This window comes from Eutrigla gurnardus (genome assembly GCF_963514095.1).
Source record: "Eutrigla gurnardus genome assembly, chromosome: 17".
NCBI lineage: Eukaryota > Metazoa > Chordata > Actinopteri > Perciformes > Triglidae > Eutrigla > Eutrigla gurnardus.
The window spans coordinates 19,731,839-19,754,330 of NC_139928.1; the positions used below are offsets into that span (position 1 = coordinate 19,731,839).

At 44.8% G+C, this 22,492-nt stretch overlaps 1 protein-coding gene across 2 annotated transcripts in view; it reads right to left on the minus strand.

Moving 5' to 3' along the window:
* pvrl2l (PVR cell adhesion molecule related 2 like) overlaps positions 1 to 8,764 on the minus strand; it is a 237,039-nt gene extending 228,275 nt beyond the window's left edge. The window contains exon 1 of one of the 2 annotated variants that reach the window (XM_084031653.1): positions 8,342 to 8,760. In XM_084031653.1, the coding sequence (XP_083887779.1) occupies positions 8,342 to 8,423 (82 nt within the window). In that variant the 5' untranslated portion in view covers positions 8,424 to 8,760. Of the gene's footprint in view, positions 1 to 8,341 lie in introns of both variants that reach the window. The other variant, XM_084031652.1, reaches the window with a different exon arrangement.
* Between the last annotated feature and the right edge of the window lie 13,728 nt (positions 8,765 to 22,492).

Here is a 22,492-nt window from a genome sequence, read left to right on the forward strand (position 1 = left end):
TCTACCTCCCTCTCTCTCTTTGCCTCCCTCTCTCTCTCTCCCTCCCTGCCTCTCTCCCTCCCTGCCTCTCTCTCTCCCTCCCTGCCTCTCTCTCTCCCTCCCTCTCTCTCTTTGCCTCCCTCTCTCCCCTCCCCTCTCACTCTCTCTCTCCCCCTCCCTCTCTCTCTCTCTCTCTCTACCTCCCTCTCTCTCTTTGCCTCCCTCTCTCTCTCTCCCTCCCTCCCTCCCTGCCTCTCTCCCTCCCTGCCTCTCTCTCTCTCTCTCTCTCTCTCTCCCTCCCTCTCTTTGCCTCCCTCTCTCTCTCTCCCTCTCCTCCTCCATGCCTCTCTCTACCTCCCTCTCTCTCTTTGTCTCCCTCTCTCTCCCCTCCCCTCCCCTCCCCTCCCACTCTCTACCTCCCTCTCTCTCTTTGCCTCCCTCTCTCTCCCCTCCCCTCTCACTCTCCCCTCCCCTCTCTCTCTCTCTCTACCTCCCTCTCTCTCTTTGCCTCCCTCTCTCTCTCTCCCTCCCTCCCTCCCTCCCTGCCTCTCTCCCTCCCTGCCTCTCTCTCTCCCTCCCTCTCTCTCTTTGCCTCCCTCTCTCCCCTCCCCTCTCACTCTCCCTCCCTGCCTCTCTCTCCCTCCCTCCCTCTCTCTCTCTGCCCCCCCCCCAATGGGGTTTACTGGCATGAAAGTTTCAGTAACAATGTTGCCAAAGCATCAAAATATATATAACGTGTCCAAATATTAGGACGGTACACAATAAACAGTATATTTTGTAAATCTATATTAATTATATTTACTCCCCCCTCCCCCTCCCTCCCCCCTACTTGTTGCCAACAGTGTCCAGGCTCCTCCACGCAGCAGGGCGGTTATTTATGGACGGGGAGGCTGAGATAACTTTCTCTCCGTTCTTTCCCAACTCCATTTGCACGACTTCAGCGAGGAGTCGAGGCCCTTTATTCACTCCGAGGAGACCTAACGTTTCTCCCATGGCCGTGCTTTGTTGCTTTGTGTAATCATATTCAGATACTGGTAGATAGAGCCGGGGCTACCGCTCCTTTCTTAACGCCGGCTACAAAGATACAGGCTTTTTTTCCTATCTTGCTATTAGAAAAGCAATTCCTAAACTCACGGCTGTGTCCTATCTCATATCTCATATCTTAAAAAACTGCTGACTATGACTGTATATTGGATTGTTGAACAGGCACTCGTCCTGTCATGCCTGTATCTGTGTTTAGAGCGTACCGGGAGGAAACCCGGCATGTCTTTGTCACTGGCTGGAAGGCTGGAACTCCCCAAAAACAAAGAGCATAGTGATCTGTGTGACCGCCGGCAGAGTCCCATGCCTTGTCCAATTCAAAAAGCATCAAAGTGCCAGTTGCTTTATACACTCGAGGCCCCAGGAGACCACAGTCCTGCTGGACTGAAAAAGCAATTGCTACCTTGTATTTTCAATAATAATATTACTTATATAATAAAAAGGTTGATACGCGGCGTGTATAGATACAATATTGCCAAGCAAAATATTACAACGCTGTATTGTTTTTTCTCCCATCCCAAACAAATAGGCATTAATAGAGAAAACATGGTTTAAAGCCAGCTGTATCTGTCATACAGAGCTAAAAGCAGTGCTGCTGCCATTTCTGGCAGTTGTTAGAATAAAGGATCATTCTAATGTTCAGACTTGGGAAATTCCTCGGTTCTGTAAAAGCTTAATTCCCATTCAAAGATAAATGAAGTTGGGAAACATGTTTCTGTAATACCAAAATTCCTGAATGTCATCCAAAAACTGAGATATGCTAGGATTTTAGACGTTTCTGTAATGAGGCCCCTGGTTAGAATTTCAGCGGGTCGAATAAAAAGGCGTATAAGCTGTCAGGGCAGGAGAGTAAAGAGTTCTCTCCTCTACTATAAATAACTTATTCCCTTCATGGTGAGGAGGAGCTGCTGCTAAAGGCTTCAGAATAGGACAATTGACAATGGCTTGACCTTTCTAGTATCAACACTTGAACCTTTTTTTGTTTTTCAATCTTACTGACGTTTGTGACACGAACAGGAAGAGACCCGTTCTGAAACTTACAAATAATGACTGGAGACGAAGAGTGTCTGCAAAGTGCACAGTTTCTATTCCTACATATTTTTGGAAGGGGGGGCGATATGAAGAAATACAGGAATTTTCATCCTTTAAATTTGTACATTTTAAAGTTGAATGCATCTAATGATCTAGAGGGCTGACCTCATGTAACCTTAACAAATGACAATGTCATCCCTCTAACTGCACGTATGAACTGCACTCTCTATCATATCACAAAGAAGCGTGTCGGCCACACAGCAGGAGAACAGCAGCAGCATCCAAAAGGCTTATTATGTGTTGAATTGTCACCTGGCAGCTGAATTCTGAAAGACTTTTCTTTTTTTTTCTTTTTTTTTTACCATAAATTGGGATATAAAAATGCACCAGACTGCAGGAAATAAACAGTTTGTTGCTGGAAATTGAATAATTCCCCCAGCTGGCCACTTTTTTCACCCAGCTGGACATTGTACGCACTAGTGGAAACCCATCAGTTCAGTGTTGACATTTAATGCTGCAGTGTCTTTTGTGTGTGTGTGTGTGTGTGATTTTGTTCATCCTGGGGCAAATATTACACACATTTATTTTACTTTTTTGTTAGTAATTGTGTTGATTAGGTGGCTGGACATGAACACACCCTGAAATGAGAAACACAGCAGTGCTTCCTGTTCGTAACCGGTGATACCAACACCAATTACCACCGAGCGCCCCGGTGTGAATCCCACTCCACTGACAGTCAGGTCTCTTTAAACAGCTTTTTATTGGAAGCTAATGTAGAATTTAAGCAACACTGTCGCCTTAACTTCCCCGACTCCAGGCTCCATCATTTACATGTGAAAGCAAACAATGCGACTGCGGTTATTAATTCCACACACGGGTCCAAACGGGAAATGTCACAGAGTCGCGTCGCAGCCGGACCCTCTGCTAGTCGCACAGACGGAGGAAGCAATTTCCATGTTGTCACCGGAGAACTATAACAGGAGAGGAAACAGTGACGGAGGAGGAGGAGGCGAGGATGGAGGGGGACGCTTGTCTAAACTTCTCCCTCCCTCTCCCCCTACCATCTCCCTGTCTGTGTAAACAATGAGGCTGAGGAGAGCCTAGTGGACGAGGGAGGTGGGATGTGGGGAGGGGGGGTACTGGCACCCTTTTTAATTCCACCAAAAGCTGTTCCAACAAAAGGGCCCTCACTTGGGAGCCGGCGCGGAGCGGCAGCCAGCCAGGCCCGGCTGGAAATAGGGTCGTGAGCAAAAGAATGAGGGCGAGAGAATGGGCCGCATAAAAAGAAAGGGGAAAATGAAAGAGTGAGCCGGGGAATGAAAGGCCGGGCTGGAAGTTGTCTTTACTCTGCACGCCGGTGAAAGTCAAACCAGGGAGGCGGGGCCACGCGGATCCTGTATGCGAGCGATCCGCGGAGGCGATTCATGAAGCGGTGAAAGCAGACCGGACCCTGAAAGTTGAAAGCAACAAAAAAAAAAAACCTGACTTGGATGGGCTCCATTGTGATTCATGGCTCCTGCTGCTACGCTGTGTAATCCCTCTTCCCACTGACACCTGTTGCTGTAGAATCACTGAGGAATGCCAAGGTGTTAGCCATGATACGCTTCATTTCTCCAAATGTGAGCTGGAATTTGCTTAGTAACCGCTTTCCTCAGAAGTGGAATGAAAGAAAAAAAACCTGCTGACCCGGTGCAGACACATGCTCGGGTTGTTGGCAGGCGGACTGATGAATGACTCTGTTACATCCAACCTCACCCCCCCCCCCCTAATTACACCTAGCTTCTTTAAAAAAAAATAAAAAAAAGTCAGAGGGTTCTGAAGTCGTCTCATCCACAAAAGGTGTATCCATGACAACCTCCTCCAAATCGCTCAGTGACCTACCGAAGCCAAACCTCCACCTCTGACTGAGAACGGAGATTTAAAAAAAAGAAGAAGAAGAATATACTGCCTTTGATTGCACAGAAAATAAGAATAAAAACAGGATTATGAAAGGTCCATCGTTCATCGTTAAGATTTTAGTCAATCGATTAGAAAACCTGGCAGCAGAAATTAAAAAGAGATCAACTTTTAACATTCTCACACACACACACACACACACACACACACACACACACACACACACACACACACACACACACACACACACACACACACACACACACACACACACACACACACACCCCCCCCCCCGGCGTCCCCCTGCCTCCGTGCTGCTGTTAGTCATGAATAAGCTCTCGATGAGCGACGGTCACTTCTCGAGGGGACGATTATCTCCATGAAGAGCCGTTGACATTTCAGTCCGAGGCCTTGAACTGCGGTCGCCACCCAAAACGGCTCATTTCATGCTGAGCGACACGAGACAAAAGAAATGGACACATTGTGTCTCTTTGCAGGAAACCAACAGATCGGTGACCATTAACACCTGCTATGAAACTTATAATCAACGCTCCTTATTAAAAAGCCGACACAACACACACACACACACACACACAGAGAGAGAGAAACACACACACACACAGAGAGAAACACACACACACACACACAGAGAGAAACACACACACCCGGGGTCGGGAGGCTTCGCTGGGTTAAAGAGGGATTTATACAGAGAGAGAAAAAATCTGTTCGTTAAACTGAGAAAATTACTGGCCTTTTTCATTCAAACTGCCCTTTGCTTTTGAAATAATGGGGAAATGTTCAGCCTCCAGGCTTCTTCCAATAAATTAATCAACTAAAACATCCTGCGAAAGAGGAAAAAAATTGAAATAATTGCGCTGCCGGCTCAAAGGCCAAAAGCACCCAACTCTCCGTGCCGAGCAGCTCGCGGACGGATGTCGAGAACTCTCCGCTTTGTTGCTTCATAATCACAGCAGTGATATTTGACTGGTATCTGGATTCAAGCTCCAACACTAGATCAGAGAAAACCCCCTCATGGTCCCGATCACCTGACGGGAGCTGCATGCTGAATCTTCCCTTTTCCCGCTCAGCAACGAGCTGCACACAACGCTGTGTTTGGTCTGTTGTTGGGTTTTTAAAGCGTGATGTCATCTCTCCCAGTATGTTTTACCATTTTGACAAGGGAGACATCTCAACGGGACCGTTCTGGTTCAACACTCGACCACGGATCCACATCGGAGCCGCGACGCCGGATACACAAATATGCAAACATGCAAACGGCGGCGCGTCATTAATAAGAGCTCTCGATAATCAGGCGGCGCTGCTCGGAGGGCGATAATCATCGGCCGCCTGCTCTCAAAGTGATAAGCTAATCAGCCTTCGTCTCCAGCGCGCCGTCGAGGGGACTCATCATCATCATTGACATTTCAGCACCGAATCCGGCCTGTAGAGACGAGGACCAGGGGGGGGACAGGGGGGACGGGGGGGACGGGACACCTGAAGGGACTTCATTACCGTTGATACCCTCTCAAATCTATTTTAGGAGTTGAAGGTTAATGTTGCTCTTTAACATAAAGTTTCACTGCTGATGATGATCCTTCTATTATAGAGATCATTTATTATCCTCCTGATGTAAAAGCACACACACACACACACACACACACTCAAAACACACACACACACACACACACACACACACACACGACCTTGACCTCTCAAAAAATACTTTTGTAAACAGCGTCTAAAATAAAGCTTATACTTTAGCATTCAGAGTAGATACGTGGCTGAAATATGAGCGTGTGTGTGTTTGAGAGAGTGTGTGTGTGTGTGTGTGTGTGTGTGTGTGTGTGTGTGTGTGTGTGTGTGTGTGTGTGTGTTACAAGTTGTGTTGATGCACGTTCAAATTAATTCCTAACCTGTGGGGATACCGTGGTGACAATCTGACAGCTTCTTAACAATAGGAGGCTGATGCAGCAGCCGGAGTCTCAGCTGAGAATCTGTCACCATCGCACGCCAACCTGCGTCGCGTCGCTTACAGCGGCGGGGGCCTCCGGGGCCACGCTGCTCGCTTCGGATCCATTATTACAGAAAGAAGGAAATGTCATCACAAAACAAACCCCAATCAGAGTTAATTCCTCCCCCCGCCTCGTGGACTTATGTCAGCATCGCGGTGCAGCCGGACGCCCGGCGAGGGGCTCCGCGGCTCCCGGCCTGAAATATTATGCTTTAATCAGGGAAGCGTGTCTCCGCCGCACGTCAGCGCAGCCAGACGACGCGTCTCCCGGGCCCACGATGACCCGCCTCCTCTTTCCTGACTAGTCGGGGTTGCTGCCGCCTGCTGCTGTTGTGTCGCTGCTCCCAGTAAGGAGGGAAAGTTTGTGTTGTTTCTGCGTTACTCGGCAAGTTGTGTCACCGATCACCGTCGTGTCAGGATATAAAGTGTTGCCATGGCAATCATTAGAAAGTGTATTGACAGCTCTTTGTGAGTTAGTTGTGTTCCAACATCATTACAACATAAAGAAACTTCTTTTCTTTATGTAATATGGAGTGATGTGAGAAATTATCAGGAAACTATCAGAGGGTCGACCTCGACTGAAGGTCATTCATTTATCTTTCTTCTGGGTTTAAATCACAGCTTCATTAAAGCTGCCCAGTCACGGGTTTTATTGTGTCGCTCAAAACAGTGGCATAAATGTTCCATCATAATATTCATACAGCATCTTGCATTGTGCTTGCATCAGAGCTCAACAGCCGGTTCTGGCGGATCACAGATCCGCACCGGAGCAAATATGGAAATAACAAATGGGCGGAAAAGTCAATCGAACCCTTATTCTTTAAAGTGTTTGCTGTTTGCGTGTGTTTTCACAGACGATGTTTATTTATACGGCTGTAATCTTGAGAAGTCCCTTCCTTATCCGGGCTGGAATCTGATAGCCGTCTCAGCACATTCCTTTCATGAGTGTAAATTATTTATTTCATTCTTTAACACTGTAAAGACTGTAATTTAAACAAAGAACTACCTTGATTGTTAGGTGTATAGAAAATGGGAGGGGACACATAAAAACATACTGGACTCCAATCCACAACACGTCAAATAATACGAGCCCAAAAACATGTGAGTCACCAAGCCAATCACATGATGTCCCATGCAGGCTCCTTGGGAAACGCCGCCCACGGCTTGACAACTACCTTTGTAAAAGGTGCGCCATATAATTATAAAAACTACATAAAGGCTACATTCACACAAACAATCAGAGAACAATCATGTTGTCTGACCATTAAAGCATGTAAACATGTTCTAGTAGTAATGTATCTCCACACACATTCAGCCTGGATACAATTCCTCCAATCAGAAACAAGAGTGATGACACGATTTCATCGCGGCTCGATGGAAATTAACACATTCCATTATATGTAAATGCAAATTACCCTTCAAAGGGTGAATTTAAATAAAACACAGACGCTATAAACAAAGGTTCTGTATAGAATAATGCGTGTAAACAGTAGATTTTGACAGAAACCTACATGTTAGTGGAGGTAACGTGGTTTGATTGTAGAGGATCAACCTCATTGTAACGTTTCATACATTTAGAATACATAATTTCCTTTATTTACAGTATTCTGTTAAATGCATTAACACAGTATGACGTGTTGAGTAATGAAGTAAAGCTGTCGAACATGTTACACCTGCCCGTCTCCCCTCCTGGAGGTGAAACGCTGAGATTTGATGCCATAAAGCTGCTTTTATTAGAGGGCTGCGGTGGTGGAGGTTCATTAAGGGCCCTCAGCACTCACTGCTGAAGGGCCACCAGAAGAGCAGGGGGGGGGGGGGGCGTGTCTCATTTCCTGCTTTTTTTCCCCCATCAGCACCCTGTTGCTTCACACACTCATCCTGCCATTAATCTAATGGTTCCCAGTCAGACCTACCTGCCCCCCCTCCCTCCCCGACACTGTGGTGCAGGTGAGCGCGGATTAGCAGGTCGGCCGTGCAGGGAGGGTTTGCGGAGGCTCAGAGGGGATTAGCTTTCCTCAACAGTCACCTGCCGTCTGACGCTGCGAGGAAGTATTCGGTCCACAAAACAAACAAACAAACCCGGAGAGCCACACCTCGGCCGTCATGGCGAACCGAAACTCAACGCACCGATCCCCGGCGGCGTGCTTCGACTTTAAACTTTTACAACAGGTCGCAACATTGTAGCAGACAGACAGGCAGGCAGGCAGGAAGGCAGCCGGTGAGGGGGGCGGGCAGGACGGTGAGACAGGCGGGACGAGGGCGGCGCGGGGTCCGCGGTGAGGGCGCAGAGACCCGGCGGAGGAGGGGGGGCAGCCCGGCGGGGCTTCGGACGCTGATTCCGCGTCTTTTTTGTTATTTATTTATTTGATTTGTTTGTCTTACCTTGAGCTGCGAGGAGGGTCGCTGCCAACACCAGCCAAGTGTTCCTCCGCGGACAGCGCGCTGCTGCGGGATCTCTCGCCATTCTTTCCAAACAGGAGACAAGGTGGACGTAAATATCCACAACAGCGGAGCGGGCTGCGAATTATTCCTGCTGGGATCAGCCGAGAAAACTTGCGAGTTCAGTTCAGACCGCCTGCGTTGAAACCAGCCAAGTTGCGGCTCCTCTTCCCCCGGAGTGGTCCGTCCTCTCTCTGCCTCTCTCCCTCTCTGTAATCTGGAGCGCGTAGACTTTTCCCTGTTTCTTCCTGGAAGCGTCAGGAATTAGACGGGGCCGGGCCGCAGTGCGCACAGGTAGCCGCGCGGCTGCTCGCTCTGTGATGGGGCGTCTCGGTCGCGGCGACACGGAGGAGCGAACTGGGAAGAAAAAGTGTGCGCGCGGGCCGGTGGAGCTCCGTAAGAGCGCGCGCGTGTGTGTGCGCGCGTGCGTGTTTGTGGGATGCAGGGAGCGGAGTGGGGAATATCCGAGTGATGTCAGCAGAGCGTCACCAAGAGGACTCGAGCCGTAATAGTGAAACACACAGCGGCTCACAGACACGGAGCATGCGGCTCACGCTCACACATCGATCCCTGATCATGATCGATCCCTGATCATGGTACTGATCATGAAAATAATGATCATGGTGTGATATAACTGTACACATGTACCCGCTACTTCAACTCCACCACATTATATATTATGAAGTATTATATAATAATGATTATAAATGACCTTTACTATTTCACAGTAAGTAAATAGGAGTTATTTGTACTTTAGCGAGTACAAGTACAAACGTATCAGCATCTACATATACTTAAAGATGCCTTTTTAACCCTTTTAGGTCACATTGCATTATATATATATATATATATATATATATATATATATATATACATACTTAACATTCTATGCAACAAAAAAAGATTAAAAAATATATATTTTTTATATTTTTATATCAAAATTGAATCATGTATTCTTCCTTTAAAACATATGACGTATGTTTACGTGAGCTAGTAACCATTTCAACCTTTCATCCATTAATTAATCAATCTGAAACTTTTATTCTCGGTAGCATATCATATTACATTCTAAGCCCGCCCACTTTTTAACGGTCCAATCAAACGCCATGAATTTGATTTTCACTCCTGTTGCTACTTGTTTACAAATAAAGGTTACAAATTACAAATAATAACCATTAATCATCCAGTCAACATAATTGGGATCATTGGGAAATGTTGGAACCAAAGCCAACGTAATGTCATGCCAGAAATTATTTAAATCATCAATTATTAATTAAAAAAAATCTCAGAAATGCTGAGGCAGCGAATGTAAAGTGAAGGTTTTAACGATTCGTCAAACATAATGATTGATTTTACGTCCTTAGAGAGAATGTGACCTGTCGAAGCCGTATCCCAGGAGAGGAAACCGGTTCTCCGGGTTCAGCGAGTCCCTGTGTGGGACTAAACGCAGCGTCTCAGTGGACTTCACAGGCACATAACACCAACGCTCCTCCAGCTCTCGCTTTCTAAGAAGACCAGAAACAAAATCTCCAAAGTCTCCCTAAACAGACTCTCAGCTCTTGAGGGGAATTAACGGAGGAAACCCTTCCAGAAAATAAACAGTTAGAAGAAATTCAAAACACAAGTATTGTGTTCAACATAAATCTAGTCCACCAAGACACAATAATAAGAATTTAGATCAATTGTAACCTTCAGAAGGATATCATATAAATAATACAAGGTAATCATGATGCATGATAATGGTCGGCGGTGGAAAGTGGAGCCAATTTGATAATCCTGATCATGTTTTTACTTTTAAATATGTGCACAGGGACGCTATCTAGAAGGGTTAAAAAGGCACTTTGTAAAAATGAAATAAACATGAATGTTACCAGTGTGACGTTGTTTTTATCTGTTCCACTGAAACACAAAAGTACGACATTTGCACACATGAATTCAGGTTTGCAGCACACAGGAAGCAGCCTGCAGGGACTCGGGGGGGTTAACGCTCCCCAGATGGATGCTGTCGTCTACTTTGTTGTGTCCTCCACAGAAACACTGATGCCGAGAGGGATTTTTTTTTTATTTATTTAAAAAGACACAAATGTTTCAAATAGGGATATGTTGGAGGGAAACAAACAGAGCAGAGAATACAACTCTGAGAGGACGTTCTCCCGTCTGTCGAAGGCGATAAGAGAGCATCTTTGAAGTCGACTGCAGCGGCTGAGTAACGGGGTGGAATGAGTAACAGAAGCAGATAGACGGAGACTTTGTTCACATCAAACACACTGTAAAGGCACGACTCAATTAACTGTGGGACTCACACCAACACTATTGTGTCAGTAATTCTGTTTACTTCTCATTGTTTCTCATTTACTGTGAACCACTGTCCAATAAAGTATCTCCATCACACACACACACACACACACACGGAGGACTATGATCAGATACAGTTGCTGTTGTGTTTGCTGCCCAAGGAGGGGCTGTATTATTAAACCACACTTGCTGTTACCGTGGTTACCAGGAGTATCGTAATCAATTAGGAGCGAAATCTTAAGGATTTAATTAACCGGTAATCTGAGAACATACGTGTGCTCGGTTGCAAGGTTTTCATGGGAGCAGATTTCCCCGTCTGAAAGTCACATGACTCGCAGCCAATCAGAGATCCTGGTTTCAGGCTGAAAAAGAAATAAAATAATCAGTGTTCTCCAGGAGAAATGTAACAGGGGAAATCAGGTTTCTGTAATCCTCCCCGACCCTGATTACAGAACACAGGAATCCGTTCAGTGACGAAATCCGACTGTGACCCTTATACACCATTCATATATCATCCCCATAATCATCAACATATGCTCTCAAACATACTGGAATCACTGTACGTTTTGTTAGAAAAACATATGTTTATATTGCATCACAGATGAGACAACTTTTTTTGTATAGTGAACACCCTTTTCAGTGAAAAATTAGATGAATCCAGATGGATCCAGATCCAGTAAGGTTGCTGCTCTGCTGCTGAAGCTCTACTCTGGATTTACAAACAGCTAGTTGGTTTGTATCCAACACACAGAGCTGGGCGTAAACAGGAAATACATATATGTATACATATATATATCATCAGTGTCTCTGGAACACTTTGAGGACAAGAAGACACCAAACAGCCTCCTCCATGTGCCAAAATAAGACACATCATTCAAACTGTGATAAAGCTCTCAAACAGCGCGGCGACAGTCTTGCTTCACATCCAATGAGTCACGCTCAAACAATGGTTTCCCCATCTGATCTCAATATGATAGAAGATTCTGCACCACAGCTCACGGTGGCTGTGATTGGCCGCCTCCCCTCCAGCTCCAGCTCACCAACAATCCCTCTCGTTCCAAACAATGGCTGTCACAGTGAAACAACATCTCTTCATCTCCCAGTCAAAGCAACCACCTGCCTCCTCCAGCTATAACATTTACATCGTCGCTGCTCTCACTGCTCGAGTGCCACGATTATTGTTTGAGGCAAACCAAACGAGCCGTTTTGGTTGTAGGCGGACCGACACCTCCCACCAACTCGCCTTTTCACTGGGAAATAAAACCCGGCCTCTGCCTCGGAAACATTCCCCATGGTGGTTACTCCATTTTGCCGGGGTGGCGGACCCTGCCACCCACCTCTCCATTATCACCTCATTAGTGGGCAGTAAACTGGCCCACCCTCCATTTTGGCTCAAACCTCAATCAGCCCATTAATCACAGAAGAGCAGCGGAACCTTCTGTCCTCTGAAGGCTCACGATGGATTCTGCTGCCCCCACTGTGTGTGTGTGTGTGTGTGTGTGTGTGTGTGTGTGTGTGTGTGTGTGTGTGTGTGTGTGTGTGTGTGTGTGTGTGTGTGTGTGTGTGTGTGCGTGTGTGTGTGTGAATGCTGCTGCGTACAAATGACCCAGCTACATCCTGCCATCTGTTGACTGCTAGAAGTAAGTGCCTCCACACTGACACATAAGTTTGTGATGCTGTCTGTCTGTCTGTCTGTCTGTCTGTCTGTCTGTCTGTCTGTCTGTTCCCCCACTGTATCCGAAAGGTATAATTATTTAATTCAAGGTTTATCTCGGAACAGATGGAATGAAAGAATGCAATCATCGCAACAAGTCCTCATGATTAAACAACAATATAGGTTGTCAGTGCTTTTCAAAATCAACTCCAATAAGGCGTCTCCCATATGGCGGAGGAATCATTCATAACCAGGCAACGTAAACTAAAAACAAAAAAGGTGCGAGCTAGAACCCTTTAGGATTCTTTGGCTTGTTCTCAGAGGGGAGCATTCTTTGCCCAGAACCCTCCCTGAAAAGTTTCACTCAGAATCCCCTATGAGAAGTTCTACAGAGAACCCTTCTATGGTGTAAAAATCCCCCCCAGAACCCTCTCTGAAGGTTCCATCAAAAACCTTTCCACCTTCTAAGGGGGCTTAAAAGAACCCACCCAGAGGATTCTGCCAAGAACCATTTTATCAGATCACCAAAATCCCCATTTTCCAAAGGTTTCGTCTAGAAACCGACCAAAGCTCCTCATTGGGGCTCCTAAAGGGCAACAATCACAGTTGTTGTGGACTGGGAGGATTTTTAACACCCTTTCAACAATCCTTGAAGAACCCTTTCTTCCAAAAAGGCTTCTTTATGGGTATCTTAGTCTTACAAAGAACTGAAAAACATCTACAACGTATGTTTTGCACCTTTCTTCATGGTTAAAGTAACAACTTCTATAGTTGGTAGAAGACCGTTCTAACACCTTCCATAGCAGTACAACAACACCACACACATGTGGTTGTCTGGAAAACATGAACATGGATCATTTCAAGGTATTGAACGTTGGAACAAACGCAGCTTGAACAGACGAAAATATCTAAGCTACTGTTGTTTGGATTTCCCACGTTTTTGTGCTTAAGTGTGGGATGAGGGGAAGTGTCTTAAAAGTGGTCCAGTGTTGAGGGAGAACGCTGAAGACGGCAGAATGTAATTTGCTCAGTGCAACACTGTAGAAGTACGTCCAATAAAAGTGTTTGTTTTTGCCAATGATTGTTATGAGAAGTGTCTGGCAACATAATGGAAACGACCTTACAGACAAAAGCTTTTTTCTTTCATTTTCAATGAATCCTGTCTGTTTGCTCAGAGAGGCCTCGTTAAATCTTGTGATACATGAAGCCACGCTTTCTGTTCTCTCACTTAGACGAACAAACGTGGGAAAACAAGCCCCGGGTTTGAAATGATCAAAGTTATCCTTTAACTTTTCTTCTACTCCCATCATCAGGTCAACATTTCAATTCGGTTTAAAACCCAATACCTGCGAAACTAATGACTCGTCCATCAGCCTCAGCTGTGTTGTGCAACAGAGTAAACATTATACATGCTAAACAGCATGTTAGCATTGTCAAGGTGAGCATGTTAGCATGGTGATAATAGCATTTTGCTCAAAGCATCGCGGAGCTGCTAGCATGACTTTTGAACTCTTCTTATGTTAATCACACCTGCAGTTACATTAAACTTACGAGTGGAACTGTTGATTGGACAGTTCTGATAATTCTAAGCAAAAAAAGAGTCTGGTTGACTTCCATGCAATCAGAGTCGCCCCCTGATGGCCAGAAGACAGAATGCAAGTTTAAGGCACTTCAGCATTGGCTTCACCTTTCAGAACCGGTTTTTGCAGCCTGAATAAAAACACAAAAAACATGGGATCATCATTCAGAGCGTGCCTCATCTTGCACCAGCTGTCAAGGCGTGACAAATGGCTGGTTATCGGATATCGATATCTGTCTCTTAAGGGCTTGCATCTTAAATGCTTATGCATTATATTTCTACCGGGACAACATCACAGTTTGAAGGCAGAGATTGATATTTACTCTCAATTATTTAATTAAGATTGCCTGAGTGATTCAGTATGGTCATAGCTCAGTCCTTTATGGAACTTGGAAAACTGTTTTTTTATAGGTTTTTGTAGTCAGAACATCACATATGCCTGCTATTCAACCATTATATAAATTTACTGTCGTTATTATACACGTTGTGCTCAATCTTTCTAAATAGAAAAAAACTTTATATATTTCAAAGCATCACACGGCTGGCAGATAATCTCTTTTGGCAATGAAATGCAAAAAGGCCACATAAATTTGTGTGACATAAATAATGAGTAAGCCCTAGCTCCGGGCCTGTTTGGCCCTGTAGAAGAAACCGAGTCAACTAATTCCTCCTGCTGTCGTGATGTTGTAAACTAAATCTGAATCACTTTATATCTCCTTATACGCCAAGTACTGAGGGATGTTTCTCTGTTGATGCAGAGACTCACTCTGGACTGGTTGTTTAAACTTAACTACAGAACAGCCGACGGAAAACAAGTCAACACAAACCGTAAAGACACCCAAGCAGGGAATGTTCATTTACATTTCCTGTAAAATCTCAAGTCAGCAGACTTTGAGAGGACTTTGAATAATATCTCATTTTGTGTTTCCTCGGGGGCCACAGTAGTTTAAATATACCAGTGGATCCAAACTTGAGGGTCGGGAACCTCCCAAGGTAGAAGGATGATTAACGGTGTAAAAAAATAAGAAAAAGCATATTTCTTATTCATTAAGAATGTATTTAAATGAAACAGGGGAATTTCACTCTTTTGGTCCAGTCAGTCGAAATCAAAAGAAAAGGAATAGCAATAGTAATGCTTCATGGTTTGTTTTGGTCCTGATAACCTCCTACCAACAGTATACCTTCATATACCTTCAAACAATTTAACATGGATTAGAGAAATTAGATGTAGTCATTTATAGAAACATAGCCTAATCGGTGGATGAACTATGAGGTTTTCATTCATACCAAGTTTTGGAAAAATATCAAATTCAAGATATCGGTATTGAACACGTACCAGCTATACTGATCATTATTGCAATGGTGGGTCATACCATTGGTTTGAAAATAAGGAAGAACGTGGGAAACCACGTAATGTTGGTGTGAACTACAGTCCAGCCGCCTTCCTCTCGCTGCAGACGTTTGGTTTACTGAGTCGCCCCCTTCCCGTCACAAACAACAAATCAAGTGCTCCTCCGTCTCTCTATATTCATGCTTTTGCCTTGTATACAGATTGGACTGGGCCGTCCCTCTGGCCTTGACTTTTTAATCACCTCTCCCCTTCCTCCCCCACATCCATCCATCTCTGGGTTTGATCTTCTTCATCCCTCCCTCTGTCATCGCAGAGAGCCATATAAATCATCTCGTACCTCAGTGACAGCCGGCCGGCTCGAAACACCGGCTGAGTTATTTACTCCAGTGTTGCCTCTGATGCACTGTGGGATCCAAACGAACCGTCAGTTAGCTCCAACACACTCCGCTCTCCATATTCACACACATTTCTGCACGGATGTGTTTAGCTGCGTAAGAGGAGCTGGAAGCAGGTCCGCCAGAGCTCTCTGCCTTATTTTCTTCATAAACCAGCCCATGAATTTTATATGCAGCGTTCCCGTCGCTCTCGTATCCTCGCCTCCTTCTGGAAGCTATAAGCCAACGAGGGCACACACCCACCATGCTTACATGTGTGCCTGCGCCCTCACACGGCCGGCGTGTTTGATTTGTGTGGATATAGATTGGTATGTTTTTATAGTGGAAGAGAAGGTGATGGAGGGGAAGGGGGCGGATGGATAAGGGCACGGTCCTTCAAAAAAGCCAGAGCAGGGGTCCGCCGCTCTGTAGATAATCTTTCAATCTCGAAACACCAGTGGAACAGAGGGCCAGAGGTCCCTGTCAATCAGTGGATGGAGTCCCCACTGAGCTAACCCAGGTTATGGGTTGTTGAGGGACGGGGTAGTTAGATGAGTTGGGTCAACAGAGACCAACACTGGACACTTTGGGAGAGGACTTCAGAAGAGGTCGATGTTGGCGCTAAGGGGGCTCAACAATCAACAAAACACGGTTGTCCAGGGCAACTAAAATGCCACTCTGGGGCTAATGGATCTACAACCCACCTGAAATCACACAAAACCTTCCTGCACAACCCAAACTCACCCTGTGGTTGCATCTCAGCAGCTTTACAAATTTTTCACAGCTCCAAAGGAAAACTAACTCCCATCCATCACAGCTCTCCGAACAGCTTGTACAGCATGTTCCCATGTGTTGGGGATCCATGTTGGAGCCAGCACCCACACATGGACCAATCTGATTGACATCTCGTGTGTTTTTTCTGGAGTTGTATAACAGTGAAGACGTCAACTGTGGAAGTGTTGCAGCAACGGAGCCTCACAACTGTGTGGCGGATGATACTTCAAACTTCAGGAGTTATTTCAATGACAACACGTGGGTGGACAATAGTTTCATTTAGAGGAAACTGATTTCAATAGAGAGATATATATAGAAATTACAATGAAAATGGCATCGTGAGCCACCTTAACACCATGCAAAAAGACATTTATGATATAAATTGATGCATAAAATGTCACCAGAGTGCAGGAAAAGAAGTATGTGACGTTCAAAATTAGCTACTAGCACAAGTATATATCCTAAACCTAATCTTTTAAATCAACAAACATGTGTAGTTCATGGTACATCATCATCATACAGGATCAAAAACATATTTGTTTCTTGCCGTTGACTACCATACTTTTCCGAAATAAGGTCCCATGAGAGAAACTGGAAGGGGCGGAGCCTCCTGGTGAACACGGTGTTGGAGTAAGAGCAGCTGTGATACGTCAAGTTTTTGTGTCGCACCTTTTTTTTCCTCCCAGACAGTTGATCTCTTTCATGTTGCCTGGTTTAATGCTGCCTTCAAGTCATCCTGTTAAGCTCCTAGTTGAGACTTCTGAAGTGGAAAAGACGACGTGTCACGCATTTAAGTGCATTTAGTGGGAAGGACAGCCTCCCCGGCAACATCGGGAGACTTTACCCTTGGAGTCTCTTGTCAACAGCATGAGGGCGAAAAAGTGTGACACGTGATGAGTTAAGTGAAATTTAAAAAAGCATTAATATACGGCTGGAAATACCAACTAACAAGAACAAGAAATATTATAAAGGCAGCTTTAAAACATCCCAGCAGCTTCTGAAGGCAGCAAGAAACACTTGTTAATAAATCCACAGCCATGCCCTAAAGCATCCGCTGCTTTATGGTCCATTTGACTCTTAAAGGATCATAATGCACTAAGTGAACATCATGCTGCATTGAAGAAGACTTGAAACCAGAGATCGAGACCATAAACTCATGTTTACAATGTTTACTGAGATAATAAATCAAGAGAGAAATGTAAGGTCATTTCGTCATTGACTTCTATGAAATCAGACTTATTTTAGCAACCAGAGGCGTCGCCCCCTGGTGGCCAAGACTCTGGTTAAAGTAGAAGTTACTGATTCAGCTTCTTTACTCTTTACTATAATAATAATATAGTAAAATAGATATAATTCCCCACAAATGCGTTAAAACACAATAAGAAAATAGTTTTAAAGGCAAACATCTGTGAATGTGTTACATGTTTAATAGGAATCTCCAATTAAAATAAATGAGGAAATTATTTTGTAACTTTCTTTGGGCACTAAAAAACAATTGTATTTGTTTTTGCTGACCACACAGACAAATTACAGATTTGATGTGTTTAATTCCGAAGTTGAGAGTCGTTTCTCTGCCAAACAGTGGAGAAGACCATTAAAACATAACGAGAATCTGATCCAGCCGGCGTGAAATGATATTCACAAATAACTTTTGGTTGGGTTTTTTTTAAACCTGCTTTGAGCGATAGCTGACATTTCCCCACACAGCGCCACGGTGTCAGAGCAGCTACTCTGGCATCCAAGGGACACAATAATGGACTATGAAAGACCTTCCTGCAGTGTCCACATCCTTCTGTTTCTGTTAATGAACACAGTGACCCGTCAACCATGTCTCAGTGCAGACACCCAGAGAGGAGGTTTTGTGTTGCTAATGATTACCACGAAGACGAAGAAGGCGAATCAAACAAATTAAGAAAAAGAAGATCTTAATGTGTAAAGGGGAAAACTTGAGAAGGGTCACCTTTAAAACTTTTTCCACACATCAGAAATGACCAAGTGCTTACCTTTCCTGCAGGGCTTTTCTGTTTATTAACCTCCACAAGCAGTCGGTTGATAGAGGGGATGTATTACAGGGGCCTGAAACACACAAATAAACAGCAACTCACACGACATCTTGCCATTCCTCACCACCCTGATCAACTCCTCCCTCACCTCAGGTGTCATTCCAGCGGATTTTAAGACCGCTATCGTGAAGCCTCTCCTGAAAAAACCCACCCTTGATGCTACTGACATCCAAAGCTACAGACCTGTATCTCTTCTTTCATTCCTCTCTAAAACCTTGGAACGTGCTGCCTACAACCAACTGTCATCCTATCTCTTGCGGAAGAACCTCCTAGACCCTAACCAATCAGGATTCAGGACTGCCCACTCCACTGAGACGGCCCTCCTCACTGTGACCGAGTCCCTGCGAGACGCCAAAACATCATCCAACTCCTCCGTTCTCATTCTCCTTGACCTATCTGCTGCATTCGACACAGTCAACCACCAAATTCTCCTCTCCACTCTGGCTGAACTTGGCATAACCGACTCTGCTCTCACCTGGTTTACATCATACCTGACAAACCGCACCTTTCAGGTCACATGGAATGGCTCTATGTCCAAACCCTGCTCTCTGGACACGGGTGTCCCTCAAGGCTCAGTATTAGGACCGCTTCTGTTCTCACTATACACCAGATCACTAGGTTCTGTTATCACATCGCATGGATTCTCCTACCATTGCTACGCTGATGACACCCAGCTGTTCCTCTCTTTTCCCCCGTCCTCTGACGCTCACATTGCAACTCGCATCTCGGACTGTCTGGCTGACATCTCTGTCTGGACAACTGCACATCACCTCAAGCTTAACCTGATTAAAACCGAACTCCTCTTCATCCCAGGGAAAGACTGCCCTCGCATGGACCTGTCGGTCACTGTCGAGGGCATCACAGTATTGCCGTCGTCAACTGCGAGGAACCTGGGTGTAATCCTCGATGACCAACTATCCTGCACCCCCAACATCACTGCTGTGGCCCGATCCTGCAGATTTGCCCTCTACAATATCCGCAGGATTCGGACCTTCCTCACAAAGGATGCAACGCAGCTCTTGGTCCAAGCACTGGTCATCTCCCGCCTTGACTACTGCAACTCTCTCCTGGCCGGACTCCCGGCCTATGCGATTAAACCATTGCAGCGTATCCAGAACGCTGCAGCACGCCTTATCTTCAATCTACCCAAATTCTCCCACGTGACCCCCCTCCTCCGTGACCTCCACTGGCTCCCTGTTGCAGCACGCATCCAATTCAAGACGATGACACTGGCCTTCAGGGCCATCAATGGAACGGCACCTGCCTACCTTCAAACACTGGTCAAACCTCATGCCCCGAAGCGAGCACTCCGCTCCTCTACTTCAGCTGGCCGGCTGGTACCACCATCGCTGAAATCAAACAAATGTCGCTCAGCAAAGTCCAGACTCTTCTCTGTTCTGGCGCCTCAGTGGTGGAACGAACTCCCGACCAATGTCAGGACAGCAGAGTCATTTGCCATCTTCCGAAAAAGGCTCAAGACTCACCTGTTCAGACTTCACCTCGACTCTACATAGCATGACCCACTAACACCCTCCCTCGACACCCCCCCCCCCCCCCCCCGCAAAAAATAAAATAAAATAAAAAAAAATAAATAAAAAAAAACTCGGATCGTAGCACTGTTACTCTTGAAGTACTACTTTACTCAGATGAGGACCTAACACTTGTTCTATTTTTAGCTCTTACTGCATCGGCAATGATACGTCGTGGTTTCTTTGTTTCCTTCTTTTGACAAATGTACTTATTGTAAGTCGCTTTGGACAAAAGCGTCTGCTAAATGACCTAAATGTAAATGTAAATGTAAATGTATGTGTGTGCTTGTAAAACTGGGTTGAATGTCTTCAAAGATTCTTTGTCAATAAAGATCCCAGTCAGTCACAACCAGATCTAAGAGTCCTGAGAACAATGGCACGTAAGATTGAACAGAATGAAGTCTGTTGCTGCCATCGGTCAAACTCAGCTGAGGGTCGAGGGCGCGACTTATCGTGGGCCCAGCATCGCGCCCTGTGGGATGTCATTTAAAAGGAAAGTCTATTTTTTTTTTATATATAAATGGTGTTCACCTCAGCTTCAGGGTAGGGTCAAGCTTCTTAGATTAGGGTGTGTGTGTGTGTGTGTGTGTGTGTGTGTATGTGTGTGTGTGTGTGTGTGTGTCTGTGTGTGTGTCAAGGCGAGGGGAGGAAGGAAGGGGTACGAAGTGATTACCTACCTCCAGGCCCTGTTGTAAAATGTCAGTTGCCTGAGAAACGGGTCGTGTTGGGTGACCTGTACACTCTGACACCACACGTTGTTTTGTTGGTCGGGTAATATTGTTGTTTTTTTAAATGAGGGATATTAGACCCCTTTCTCTTTTTATCAGGTTTTCCTGGAAAACAGAATCGTGCCGCTCGAAAAATCAGCTTTGTGTTTTGTGCATTAGTTGATTCAGATCTCTTTGGCTGATTTAACAATGGCACTCTATCTGGGTTTCTTTGTGGTGAAACTCGGTTTTAAAGATCTGTCCATTAAATCAACTAATCTTTTATTAATTTCCATGGCCAAGTGCAGCTCTTTCATAACATTACAGTATAATTTCTTATAACATTTTCTTTTCAGCCGAGTTGAATCGTTTTCTCTGTGTTCAAACATCCCATTTTCACCTCACATTTACAGGGTAAACATTTATTTAATAATGCTCGAACTCAAGGTGCAACTCATTGTATGAAACAGAAGAAGAAGAAGAAAATACCCCCAAAAAAGCAGGAATTATGTATTTATTCACTACACTGTGGAGACAGAGATGAAACAATGTACAACAAAGTGCATAGAGTTTTAGCTTAGTGCCTCTTTACACACACAGTTAACATGTTTAAAGGAAGGATGCTGAACTCTTTCAACAAAGTGCATGGCTGCTTTCTAAATCGGCCTCGTGACTAAATGCTGTGCTGAGGAGCCCGAAGACAAACCAGGTATTTTCATTCACACAAAATTCATTTTGATGGAGTAATAAAAAGCAAGGCCAGAGGTCTGTTTGTGTCGGACGCTCAATGGACGAAGTGCTGAGCAGTTGCTATGGTTACCATGCAGAGTTAGGAAAACAGCCTGAATAGCGGTACATTTTGGTGAAAGCACAACCTGCGAGCCATCACGTCCCCGGTCATGTTGTGAACCCGTTTAACAATATACACTGGAAAAATATAATAATCCATGTTGGTACTTTATATCGAAATTCAATGTTTTTTCTTCCTGGAAAATGAAATACGACACGTGCTAACATCAGACTTTAAAAGCTGTTTAAACCGACTCCTCTGATCTGACATTGAGGGGCAGTTTGCTCCACAACGTTAAAGAGCTAAAGAGTTAAAGAACAGCCGTCCTTTACTTGAAACCAGGACTGAGGAACTTTTAACAACATTTGATTTTCTGATCCGAGTTATCTGGAAGCAGCAGAATAAAGGCATTAAGTGGAATGTAAAGCGAAGCCAGACCATGACAGGATTTTAAAGAAATCAATAGGATCTTAAATTGAATTGAATTGAACAATTAAGTTTTGCTGCTTTATTTTAGTATTATATATATATATATATATATATATATATATATATATATATATATATATATATATATATATATATGAGTTATATGATTATAAAACAGTAAAGCAACAGAAGGAAATGCATAACAACAGTGAGATCTTGGTTTCCATTATTTCCTAATCAGGCCAAAGTGATTAGAATAATATCTGACTGTGCTTTGGGAAACTATTGAACAACCACACAACCTCACACACTCCTCGATTTCCGATCTCCTCCAGTGTTTCAGCCCTCTTAACTGGCACAGTGTCATCATCTGTCTTAATACAGGGTTTTCTCATGATATCGGCTACAAACCAAACCTTCTTTCTTTCTCTCTCTCTTTCTTTCCAGGAAACCAACACAACCACAACAACCTGCTCTCCCTGATCCATCCATCTCCCCGTTACACCGGCTTTGGTTCTGGCCTGAGTCTTATTGAAGGTTAAACGGAGT